Source organism: Coffea eugenioides, chromosome 2, assembly GCF_003713205.1.
Source record: "Coffea eugenioides isolate CCC68of chromosome 2, Ceug_1.0, whole genome shotgun sequence".
NCBI lineage: Eukaryota > Viridiplantae > Streptophyta > Magnoliopsida > Gentianales > Rubiaceae > Coffea > Coffea eugenioides.
In genome coordinates this window covers 26,749,248-26,763,281 of record NC_040036.1, presented here as the reverse complement: position 1 = coordinate 26,763,281, position 14,034 = coordinate 26,749,248, and the positions used below count along the sequence as shown (strand labels likewise).

At 35.3% G+C, this 14,034-nt stretch overlaps 1 protein-coding gene across 1 annotated transcript; it reads right to left on the bottom strand.

Moving 5' to 3' along the window:
* Positions 1-8,737: 8,737 nt before the first annotated feature.
* Positions 8,738-12,847, bottom strand: LOC113759349. Its single transcript, XM_027301913.1, has 2 exons — positions 12,172-12,847; positions 8,738-12,075 (listed from the first exon to the last, which is right to left on the bottom strand). Exons 1-2 carry the CDS (start codon positions 12,845-12,847, stop codon positions 8,738-8,740), a joined length of 4,014 nt encoding a protein of 1,337 aa, XP_027157714.1.
* Between the last annotated feature and the right edge of the window lie 1,187 nt (positions 12,848-14,034).

Sequence of the window (14,034 nt, the reverse complement as noted above, 5' to 3'; positions counted from 1 at the left end):
TGTACATATGCTCCATTTATTGTTCTTAAGTCATCGAATGAAGTTGGACTTTTGACATGTGTGAGCAGCAATCTGAGAAAGTATCGTTCTCCTTCCATTGGACTGGCTGTTACTATCCTACCTATACAGTCTTTCTGTTTCCTTGGTTCCCATTTTCTCCTTCCTGGATACCAAACAAAGTGCTCAGGAAACTGTTTGTAAGTGCATTTGAGGTTCTGAGCCAGAGAGTCAGTAGAATTCATGTAGAAAAATTCTGTCAACATGGTTCTCTTACCAAATCTATTTGTTACTATATCACGTAGGTCTTGGTCTTCTCTGAAATTCAATGGCTGACAATTTTCTAAGTGAAGCTGTAACTGAATAACAGCAGGATGTATTTGAAATAGTAGGAATCTGTATATTCTCCATATACCTTCCACAGCACATACCCATCTAGCTGATTGATAGTCTTTGATTTCATCGATTGCAGGGACATGACCATCAGAATTTAGCTCACTAGAATCCTGTGAATTAAGTAGAAAATGAATCTTGTCATGACCTTTGTAGATGTACTTATACATGTACTTTACTGCCTTGACTGTAGAACAGATTTCAATGTTCAGGTGACAGTTGAATTTTGCAAGAAGGTAAGGATTGTATGGAACAACCCATCTGTTATCGAGCTCATGTCCACGGACCATCATTTTGTATCCATTGTTTCTTCTTCGATAAGTGGGATATGTGTTATCTGCATGAAAAGTCTTATCGGCAAATGGCTTTGGATAATTGTTCCTGCATTTTTTCTGATGTTCTCCTCGCATACAAACATTGGTTGGATTTCTTTTTCCACAAGGGCCATGAATCATGTGTCTGCGGACCATGTTGAAAAGATGTGAATTTTTGCTCTGATCTGGAATCTCTGCACTAACTATCCTGTCATAAGAATCTGTGGAGTAAAGTTTTGAACATGGCTTCAGAATTATGAGGAAATGAGCATGAGGTAGACCGCGTTTCTGGAACTCTATGACATATGTGTAAGCAGCAACAGATCCGAATATTTCTTTCTTGAATAACTCCTGTTTTAAAACATCAAGCTTTGCATGAAAGATTCGACTGAGCAGGTCTGGCCTGTTATGTGCTTCATCTGTTGGAAGCATGAGGTTCTTTATCTCCGGCCATGAAGGATTGCAAGTCATTGTAATGAATAAATCTGGTTTGCCAAATTTCTGCACCAAAGCCATAGCATCAACATATCTCCTTTTCATGTCTCGAGGACCTCCTATGAATGAAGCTGGAAGCACTACTCGTTGGCCTACTTTTGAACCTTGGCATTGACCTGTTATAACACTATCCATTACGCCTTGCAGCTGCTCCCTTCTTATGAATTCTTGTTTGCTCTTATAGTAATCCAATCTCTGACTTTCAATTTTGATGTACATATCCACAACATATTGCTGAAGTAATCTGCCAGTATTGAGTATGTTTGGAGAATATTTGTCTCTGATCTGCAATTTATAAGCATAATATTCTCGCATTGACACAAATTCACCGTTGTTTTCAGGATCATTGCAAACTGAAAGTTACAAAAATAAGGTATCAGTTACTGGTTTCAGCATATGAAGTTGCATACGTTGATAAGATATAGCATGATCTGAGGTTAATAGAAAATAATGGGAATACTATGTTCTGAAAACAAGTAGTTACTAATTATATAAGTAAGATATGAGCAATGTATATAAGTAATGTATAAGTCATTTGCATATAGATAATGTGTTAGTTATTCATGTTAGGAATACCTTGTTCTTCAGCAGATATCATCTCTTCAGCAGATTTGTAATTGGTGAGGACAGCAGTAGGTTTGTTTCTGTGAATAGATCTTTTTCTCTTTTTGGGATTTTCTCTGACGAATCTTCTGATTCCAGGATGCCAGCCTGTTTCACCAAGTGCAAATAATAGTGGATATTGCAGAGGATCGTAACAACCATAATAGTACTGCACGAGGTGATCCCTTCCTTCTTTTGTATAAATTTTAATGTGTCTAGCATAACTTGTTCCTGAACTCTCTGTTTCTGTCCAAAGAGCTGCAACCTGAGAAGCTGTTGGATGATTGAATACTCGTTGATCATTTTGTGAATGTGATTTCAGGACTATCTGATATGAATCCAAATTTGGAACGTTTCTTAGACTGCGGAGAAAACATGCATATGGATTAGACTTCATGACTTCCATGATCTTCATTACTATACTCTCTGTTAATCTTTCTGAAACTGCCATTCTGTTTTGAAGCTCATGATCTGTATCATGAAAATACAGTTGCAGATATAATCCAGATCCTCCATGTGGAATAAGGTCTTTGATAAAGTGATAGGTTTGTCCCTGAACTTTGAAGGTATAAATGCCATTTGTTCTCTTGCAAAGCGATTTATCATAGTGTACTCCAAAGGAAGTAAAGGCAAACATATTATTATATGTTCTCACATATGTACGAAAGGATAAAGCTTCATCAGAATGACCAGTGAACAGTTCCACAAGAATATCTGGCAATTTATTCTGATGTAGAACTACTTGTCCGTCAGAGCAACAGAAATTAGGTGTCTCAGAGTGCATTTTTTTGGCTCCACAGTATTGACAATCAACTTTTGCAGGTAATCTATCTGCTTGATCATTAATAAATTGGAGTGCATGAACTCCATCAACAGCCTGATTACCTATAGATTTAGCAATTAGTTCAGCTAAACTTAAGGTTGGAACTGAAGATAAGGAGGTAAAAGAGGAATAATCAGTGATTTGTAATCTATACCTTTGTTTTTTTTCTTTTTGTTATTAATAGCTTTCACTTGTTTCGCTGATGAATGTCTTTTGCCTGAAGGATTCAAGTATATATAGTTAGAAAGAGAAGCCATTAACTTTATACATGTAGTGGTAGCAATATGATCAAGCTATTTGTATGAATAGAAGCGGTTTGAGGTTATATAATGCATACTGAAGTTGTCTGATCAACATCAGAAGCAATTAAACAGTTTAATATATTTTAATGACATGATTGTTTGATAGATTTTTCATCCCATATTAGTTTGGAAATAGTTTACTGAAATATGAGTCTGAAATACACTGTATGAGGATCGAACAACAAGATTTAAAATGGTTGAGATTTGTGCTTATCATGGGATAAAACAACCATAGTCAGGAATAAGAAACCTGATAGTACACAACAAAATTGAGAATAAGGTGATTTGAGTTTTTCTGTATACAAGGTAATAAATTCACATCAGAGCTAGTAACCTGCAATTCTTCTTGTTTTAGCAGAACGATTATCAGGAACTTCATATACTTGGTATGTTGGGAGGATAGCTGACAAATCTATTCAAGATAAAGTTTATGGATTTGTTAGACACAATCGCATCACCAAAATTTGTTAAAAAGCTGAAAGAAGATTTGACCTGAAGTTTGTTCAGCTATTTCTGTCAAGAATTTGTAGCAGTTCATGCATATGAATGATTTATCTGAAAAGTAAACAAGAATGTTAATATAGCTCATCATCATAATGTTGATGATTATATATAATAAGCAACAATGAATAATCAATTTTGAAGCTTAAATGACCTGCATTGTGTATCATGTCAGTAGCTACACATGTATGTTGTGTAGCAGAGTTAGAAGCAGATCCTGCATGTAAAAATTGAAAGTAGAGCATTGTATCAATAGAATACTGTTTATGATTCGAGTAGGAGGGATATATCAAAAACAAAGTACAATATGTACCTTTCTCATAACTTGAGAAGGAAGAAATCTGTTGCTTTAATTTTCTACCCAACTCAGCAGAAGGTAGTTCATCACTGATATTTGGAGATGGAGAAATCTGAATACCAGGTTTTGAAGCACCTATTACAATAGATAGAGTTGAGATTGGTGGCATGAATATTATAAAGAAGAAAATGCAATTCAAATAGGATAAGAAACAATGGACAGTCTAATTGACTACAATGTAGCAGGAAACACAGATACATATACAACTAAATTTAGTTGAATTCATTGATTTAAAGTAGATAGAAATGGTACCTGTAAAGTGTTCTGTAAAATGAGAGTATGAGACTCCACTGTGTGAATCAGCTGAAGGTGAGCCAGAAAAATACGCAATTGAATATACATAAAGGCAGCGGCTGGAATTGTAACAAAAGTTGGTAAAGAACAATGAATTCTATGACTAACCTTGATTACAACCAATAATTCGATCGATATTCTCATTGTGTTTGGAAGTTTGAGAACCAATAGCTTCGATAACTTTATCATTCAAAGCTAATCATCAACAAAATAAGGGAAATAAACAGGTTATGATGAATATACTATCCACATACAGATTATCAGAATATAATAAGAGTTTTTGAATCACTATGTACCATGAGAACAGTGTTGAGGAGAAAGGTTACGTATAACAGATGCAGAAACTGGTGATTGACAAGCCTCTTGAAATTGTTGTGGCAACGACTTGGAAAGCATTTTCTCCAATTTTTTTCTCTGATAAGCTTCTCTGTTTTTTTTGCGCTGAGCCTGTTTCTCTTCGACAGATAGAGCAGCAAATTTTTCTCTTTTTTTACGATTTCGCTTATCCCTTTTCTCACGAAGTTTATCAGGATCATCTCTTATGGATAGTTTGGAGCAGCTCATGTTTTTTATACGTATACACGAAGGAAGCAACGAATATAGACAGAGGAAAATCTAGGCGTATGCACACATATATATTGTTTGTACATATATCAGTAGATAGGTATATAAGTGGTGATGCGCAAGGAACAAACTATTCAGCTAAAAAGCATGAAGTCTATGAGTACAGATGAAATAAGCTATGAACTAAATATATTAAAAAAGATTACAAAAGCTGCTGAACGAAGCAAAGAGAGTAGAAAACCTCCATGAAGATAGCAGACGAAGGTGATCAAAGTACTTGTGCTACTGCGTATTATATGAAATTTCCACCACCTGAGTACAGATAGAGATAAAACAAATTTCCAGTAGCATGGAACAACTGAATAGCTGATGTGAACTAAGTTTGGGTTAGGATAACAGAATACCTGATCTGAAGCAAGCTGTATGAAGCAAGTTGTAAGATGTAAAATGCACTGTAATTTGCATGTAAACTGGTTCTGTGAATGTAGGAAACTGTTTGCATGAAATCTCTGCTAGTTATGTATTGAACGTTGATCAGTAAAAAACAAGAAATATGGAAAACCGAGACAAAGAAATTGGAAATGACACATATAGCCAATCTTAGGAAGAAGCTGCTCCACAAAACAAGGATCACAATGGTCAAAACAGTAAAAAATAGATGGTAGTGGGAGACAACTGATTTAACCCCTATGACACATGATTGAAGTCTTTGGTCAAAATTCAAGAATAAAGTATATCTCATGTTTATCACATATCCATGTTTATCACTTAATAAATGTACATGATTTATATGAAATATAAATATATATAGGAATATATATAAATATATAAATATATATAGGAATATATACATCCTTATATTTAGAACAATAACTACAAAATAAATAATAGCAATTGATGAACCTTTTTTTCATATTTCAATTCAGTAATTTCGAAATATATCTATATCTATATGTTTTCATTTACATAAATATTTATGTACTGCTTTTATAAATCTATGAAGTCCAATTATTATATCCACCATAATTCTGCGATTTTTTGATGATTATTAGCTTTATCAATTTATCTATTTTTTAAAATAAATATATACATCATTATCCTTATCCTTATATTAGGAATCACATGAATGCAATTAGTGAATTTTTTTTGCGAAAAGACTTGATCTTTTGAATCTCAATTTTGTTGTGTACTATCACATGTTTATCTTTTGAATTCAAAAGATTCAATTCAAAAGGTCTTTTCGTAAACTCTTGACGTAAATAAGATTTAAAAGACTTGATCGTTTTTTATATTAGAAACCAATACATTTTACTTAAATATTTGATAATATAAATAAAATGTTTGATAATATAAAACATTTTACATGATTTAATGTTTGATAATATAATTTGATAATATAAGACATTTCCTAATATTATACAGATTTTAATACTTTATCTAAACATTTTATTTAATTTGTGGGACGAAGTTGAATCCATGGTTTATTTTTGCATCTTAATTAAATATTTTGATTAAATTCTTGATTTTTTTTGGACATTTTAGAAATTTAGTATTTTGTGAATTTTTTGATTATCATCTAAAGGAAGTTATTTTAAACGTTATAATACATGATCGAAGGAGTTCCTCAAAATTTAAGAATAAAGCATATCTTATGTTCGTCACAAACGTATATATTTTCATTAAATTCTTCCAAATTTTTGGAGATTTTCAATTGCTCGAATTGTTTTCATACCCACACAATTGTGCAGTAGAACACAAAATTTTTTCCATGTTTTACTTTGAACGCTATAACAAATTATCAAACTGGTTGTTCAAAATTTAAGAATATAGCATATCTTATGTTCCTCACAAACTATATATATATATATTTATATATTATCACTTACGTAATGAAATTGTAAACATTCATAATAATCATTTATAACACATGATTGAAGTCTTTGGTCAAAATTGAAGAATAAAGTATATCTCATGTTTATCACATATCCATGTTTATCACTTAATAAATGTACATGATTATATATGAAATATAAAAATATATAGGAATATATATAAATATATATTTAGAATAATAACTACAAAATACATAATAGCAATTGATGAACCTTTTTTTCATATTTCAATTCAGTAATTTCGAAATATATCTATATCTATATGTTTTCAGTTACATAAATATTTATGTACTGCTTCTATAAATCTATGAACTCCAATTATTATATCCACCATAATTCTGGGATTTTTTTATGATTATTAGCTTTATCAATTTATCAATTTTTTAAAATAAATATGTACATAATTATCCTTATATTAGAAATCACATGAATGCAATTAGTGAATTTTTTTTGCGATGTGAATTTTGTTTCAATAAATATACATCATTATCCTTATATAGGAAATTACATAAACGCAATTGATCGTTTTTTATATTAGAAATCAATACATTTTACTGAAATATTTGATAATAGAAATAAAATATTTGATAATAGAAAACATTTTACATCATTTAATGTTTGATAATATAATTTGATAATATAAGACATTTCCTAATATTAAACACATTTTAATATTTTATCTAAACATTTTATTTAAACATTTTATTTAATTTAAACACATTAAACATTTTATTTAATTTGTGGGACGAAGTTGAATCCGTGGTTTAATATTTTGATTAAATTCTTGATTTTTTTTTGGACATTTTAGAAATTAAGTATTTTATGAATTTTTTGATTATTATCTAAGGGAAGTTATTTTAAACCTTATAACACATGATCGAAGGGGTTCCTCAAAATTTAAGAATAAAGCATATCTTATGTTCCTCACAAACGTATATATTTTCATTAAATTTTTCCAAATTTTTGGAGATTTTCAATTGCTGGAATTGTTTCCATATCCACACAATTATGCAGTAGAACACAAAATTTTTTGCATGTTTTACTTTGAACGCTATAACAAATTATCAAATTGGTTGTTCAAAATTTAAGAATAAAGCATATCTTATGTTTGTCACAAACTATATATATAAATTTATATATTATCACTTACGTAATCAAATTGTAAACATTCATAATAATCATTTATAACCGAAGTTAATTATTTAATTTCAAGAGAAAAATCCTTTTTTACTTCTCCATCCAGAAGCTATAAAACCCAACCGCACAGCCACCAGTGGAATGTTCAAATCAGTGGAAAAGCTGAAGCAGCAGTGGGACCAATCAATGTACAAACCATCACTGCAAAGTACAATACCATGAACCAGGCGCATTGAGTCTACCAAGATCAAGTGCTTGGCTCACATCAAGTGCCTGGCTCCAATTTAGCAGGAACGGTCCCACCACTCAACGTAAAAATCTGCAGCCCAACGTACAACAGCTTAAAGCACAAAGTGCACTCGAAATCCCACCAACAGTAGAAGCACAAAGTGCTTCTTATAGATAGTAGAGATACTCCTTACTAGAAAACTAATATATGATCAGACTCATCATCCACCCGACACTTATTAGCCAAACACTTGTTTAAGTCAGCAACGCTGATGCGTGACTTTGAATAACAGATTGATAGTGATATGAGTATTAGTTTATCCGGCTACTCCAGTCCTGCTCGATCCTATATGCACTGTTTCAAATAATTTTAATTGAGTGTATTTGGATTGTCAAATTATTTCAAATAATATTTCGCTTAAATTATAAACATATTTTTCAATGAATTTTTTTATATTTTCAACTATTTTTTATCTCACATACATCACATCATAAAAAGTGTTACAATAATTATTTCAAATAATACTCTATCCAAAAATAGAGAGTATTAAAAATAGAAACTTTTTGGGCTAACACACTAGAGCGTATTAAAATTCAATTTTTTTTGGGCTAGTGTTAACTTAGATCCTAACAATGGATTCTATAATTAATTCTTACAAAGAATTTCGAACTTTTTCAATACATGAAAGGCGAGGGGCTTGTAGTTAATTTTTCTGAGGAGCTTTCTTTTTTTTTTTTTTTTTTTCGAAACGATAGCTTTATAAATTACTCAAATTTGTACAGATTTGGACAAAGGTCCATTCATCAGGACAAAGGTCCTACCTAAACATTAGTGCTTAGCACTTTAAGTTGGGATTCACCCATTCCTCATCAACTAAGATTGTTAGAGCATACATGCTCAATTTGATACTACCTACGAAACCTGATTCAGCAAAAGAGAAAGTACACTTTTGGAACAGATTACTTATAGACTGAATATCCTCCACCAGAGTAGCCATCTGTTGATTGCTTGTTCTTGAATGTATAATGCACTCAATCAACTCACTATCCTCCAGCTCCACTTTAATACATGTCCAGCCTTGATTGATAGCATTCAGAAGTGCAAGCCTCACCGCACCAGCAAGGTCCTGCATTGTGTCTCCTGACATTCTTTCCCTTAAAGCCCAGCTCGCTTGTAGACAACCTGCCAAGTCTGTCACAGTGACTCCAATTCCCACCATTTGTTGCCTTCTGTCTAGGTGGGTGTGGACCTTGATCATCAGCCCGGCTTGGTTCTCACTCTGTCTTTGGACTTGCTCAGCATATTCCAGAGTTTCTGTTCCCTGAGTGTTCTTTCTACTCTCCTTCCCTTTGTTGACCTCCTCAAATTCCGTCCAACTCTTCACAGCTTTTTGTATTACTCTATGAGGCTCTTTTTCCTTACAATCAAACTCCCTCTCGTTTCTGGCTTTCCAAATGTGCCAGAGAATATTAATGGTAAGGTTCGCATGGTCCTCTCCTCCTCTCTCTTTCTGAGCTTCCATGATTGCAGTCCACCATTTCATGAAACAGTAAGATACATTCTGTATACCATCCCATTGTACAGGCGCTAGCTTCCAAACTTCCTGTACTTTGATGCATTGTAGCAACATGTGTTCTACTGTTTCATCCTCTTCACCACACGCTGCACATAAGGGATTTCCTTGTTTCGTTCTTCTGTAAATTTCACCTCTCACTGGGAGTCCTCCATGCAGACATTTCCATATGAATACTTTCATTTTTTGACACACTTTCTGCTTCCATAGTGATTTCCAAACTCTCATTATAGATCCTTCATAGCTAGTCCCTGCTTCCTCCCTCCTTCCTAAACGTTCCTGCTCCTTCTCCTTCAACCAAGTCTTATATCCAGATTGAGAAGTGTAATGTCCAGTTTGAGAATGAATCCAGTAATGCCCATCTTCTTTCCCTGTAAAGCTTATAGGTATCCTCAGTATTCTTTCGGCATCTTGCTGATTGAATATTCTGAATATCAAGACAGCATTCCATCTGTTGTTGATGATAAGATCTGACACATGCTCTAAATGACAACCAGGTGGTCTTGATGTTGTTGGTTTCCCACTTTTACTGTCTGGAATCCAACAATCTTCCCAGATACTCGTAGCCTTGCCATTTCCAATCTTCCTTTTGATACCCTTCTGTACTTCTTTGCGCACCTCAGCAATGCTTTGCCAAATCCAAGAAGCATTTTGAGGGACTTTACTGGTGAATAATGATTGCCTGGGGTAGTATTTTTCCTTCAATACCCTACTGACTAGCAGGTTTGGTTGAGTTAACAACTTCCAAACTTGCTTGCCCAGAAGAGCTCTATTGAAGCCTTGCAAGTCCTTGAATCCCATACCCCCCTTACTTTTGGATTCTGTCATCTTACTCCAACCGACCCAATGCATCCTTTTCTTTCCTTCTGACTCCCCCCACCAGTAGTCTGCCATTTTTGCACTTATATCCCTGCACATTTTAGAGCTCAGTCTGAAACAAGACATGGTGTAGGTTGGCATAGCCATAGCTACAGCTTTAAGCATGACTTCTTTCCCTGCTTGGCTTAACAGTTTATTTTTCCAACTCTGCAACTTCTTATCAACAGCATTCCGTATATACCCAAACACCTGCCCCTTAGATCTTGTTATGATCATTGGAAGGCCAAGGTATTGACCCTGTCCTATCTGCTGAATAGATCCCATAGCTTGGCAGACTTCCTCCCTTACAACTTGGATAGTGTTTTTACTGAAGAACACTGAGGATTTATCCATGTTGATAAGCTGACCAGTTGCCTTTTCATACACCTTGAGAATACTCATTAACACCCCAGCTTCCTGACCATTAGCTCTGCAAAATACTAAAGAGTCATCAGCAAAAAACAAATGAGTTATTGCTGGTGCCCCTCTACTGATTTTTATACCTGTCAGTTGCTTCCCCAACTTAGCTTTCTTTATCAGATTCGACAACCCTTCTGAGCACAACAGAAACAAGTATGGGGAAAGAGGATCACCTTGTCTTATTCCTCTGGTTGGGGTTATGTACTCCTTCTGATCACCATTTATGTTGAAAGAGTAGGTGACAGAGCTAATACAAGCAATAATCCAAGTTATCCATTTGTTACAGAATCCCATTCTTTCCATTATCACTTTCAAGAAACCCCACTCCACCCTATCGTAGGCCTTTGACATGTCAAGTTTCACTGCCATCATCCCAGCTTTCCCTTGTCTTTTGTTTTTCAGGAAATGTAACAATTCATGGGAAAGGATGACATTATCTATGATTTGCCTACCTGGGACAAAAGCTGACTGATTTTTGCTAATGCACTTAGAAAGAAAAGGTTTAAGCCTATTGACCAGAATTTTTGCAAGGGCCTTGTAGACCACTTGGCATAAGCTGATAGGCCTAAACTGTTTAATCTCTGACGGGCAGTCTACTTTTGGGATTAAGGAGATGATTGTATGATTAATGGCTTTAAGAATAACATTATTGTGGAAGAAACCTTGAATCGCACTTACCAGGTCCTGTTTAATAGAGTTCCAGAATTTTTGGAAGAAAAGTGGAGACATACCATCACTCCCAGGAGCCTTATTAGGTTCCATAGAGAAGAAAGCAGTCTTGATCTCCTCTTCCTCAATATCTTTAGTCAGGTCTCTATTCATTTGCTCTGTTATAGATACAGGGATTCCCTCTAAAATATCATCAGGCACCACCGACCCTGAACTCTTAAACAATTCTTTATAATAGTCTGCTATTTCCTTCCCTAACTCTTCCTCAGTAGAAGTCCACTCCCCACTAGCTTTCTGCAACTTCTGAATTCTGTTTCTGCTTCTTCTTCCTTTGACTGTTGCATGAAAAAATTGGGTGTTTTTATCTCCCTCTTTTAACCATCTCAATCTGGATTTCTGATTCCAATAGGCCTCTTCATTATCATAAGCTACTTTCAATTGTTCTTTCAATTCCTGAATTCTTATTCTTTTGTTTTCAACCTCTGATGCCTTAATTTCCTCAATCTGCTCTTTGCACCATTTAATTCTATCCAGAGAGTTCCCTTTCTTACTGCTGCTCCATTTAAGAAGCTCTATCCTGCAGTTCTTGATTTTCTCCTTTACCTTGAACCATCTAGTTCCCTCGCACTGGACACTCCAAGCCTTCTTTACCACTTCCCCAATATCCTTATGTTGTAGCCATCTTTTATCAAATTGGAATCTTTTTTTCCATCTCTTTCTTTCCTTCTCTGTTTCAAGTAACAACATACTATGGTCAGAAGCAATCGATTCAATGTGTAGACACTTGGCGTCCCCATAGCACTGAGACCATTTTAATGTACAAAGGCCTCTGTCCAGACGCTCTTTAATTTCACCACTTCCATACCAGTTGTTACTCCAAGTCCAAGGTTTTCCCAGATACCCAACATCCAAAAGCTGGTTCTCATTTATGAACTCCTGAAAATCCTGAAGGCTTCTATAGTCCCTCCTCCTTCCACCCCATTTTTCATCATTAGAGGTGATATCATTGAAGTCACCTATTATAATCCATTTATCCCCCCATCCAACTTTCCTCCTATTCAGAACCTCCCATTGACCTCTTCTCACTTGGCTATCACAGCTTGCATAGATTCCAATCAACCACCAACACTCTTTTTTCTCTATGTCCTCTACTTTCACTTCAATTGTAAAAGCCGTACCTTGTACTTCTAAAATATTGGCTTCATTCTTCCACAGGAGTGCCATACCACCACTCCTATTCATAGCCTCTATTACAAAACTATTATCAAAGTTCAAAATCCTCTTAACTTTCTCCATATAAGTCTTCCTGTTTTTTGTTTCACAAAGGAAAATAATACTAGGGGAGAGGAGTCTGTTTTCCTCCTTCAGATGGGGAACTGTCAAGGGGCTCCCAGCACCTTGGCAGTTCCACACCAGAGCTCTCATTGATGGTTGAGAGACCAAGATGGGCTGGTCTCTTCCCCCCTCAGTATCTGATCAGAAAATTCCATCTCATTACTCCCTTTGTATCGTTTTCCAACTTGTTCCTTCTGTTCCATATCCAGCATTTCCTCATCAGCTATTGGCAGCTTCCTCTTACTATTTCCTCCATTCTTGGAATCCCTATTCTGAATATCCACTAGAGGTTGCCTATCACTGTCACTTCTTTTATTTCTTAGTCTTACTTTCCTCATCATTTTCCCATCATTTTCCTTATCCTGACTGTGGCTTTCCTCATCCAGCAACATGTCCATAGACTTGTCATCCCTTACCTCCAAACTCCTGTCCAGGATCCTGGTACTAGCATCACCAGATACAACCATAGGTCTTGCTACTTGCACCATACTATCTAACTCACTCTCTGTTGAGACAGACTCCAGGATGCACTCTTTATTAATCTTTTCAGTTCCTTTATTATAGGGACCTGTCTCCTGAGCATCCAGGATCACCTCATCCTCTTCATTTGGTTCCTGAATCCTATTATCCTGCCCCTCTTTCTGATCCCCTACTGAGCATGCCTTCCTTGTCAGGTCCAAGCTCTTCACACCCTCAGTCCTATTTGCAATGGCCCCCTGATCTACTTTTTTACCATTGCTCCTCCTGATCCATTCCCCATCTTGAAACCCCCAAACCTGCCTGTCCGGATTATATGAGCTGTGAATATCCTCCTTATGTGGAGATCCTCTTCCACTTTGTGCTCGTAGCCAGGGGCCATATTGATTCTCCTGTTGTCCTTTTTTAATGTTCACTACATTCCTACATTTCTTCTCACTGTGTCCAACAATCCCACACTTATAGCAGAAATCAGGTACTCTTTCATACTTAAAGTTAATCCATTTTACCATCCCATTCAACTTGACAGCTGTGCCCCGTAGCAACGGTTGGGTCAAATCTGCCCACACAAACATCTTCAAATGTTTCCCTTCCTTCCCTCCTGTATGGGAGACTAAAACTTCCTTCACCTCTTTAAACACTTTCCCTATCTTTTTTCCAGCCTCTTTCGAGATCCAGTGGATTGGTAAATTCCATACTTGCACCCAAAGTGGGGCGAACCTAAATGCCTCAGAATTTTCCTCAATCCCAGCCTCCCATCTATGTAGTACTAGAATCTGACTGTCTATCAGCCATGGTCC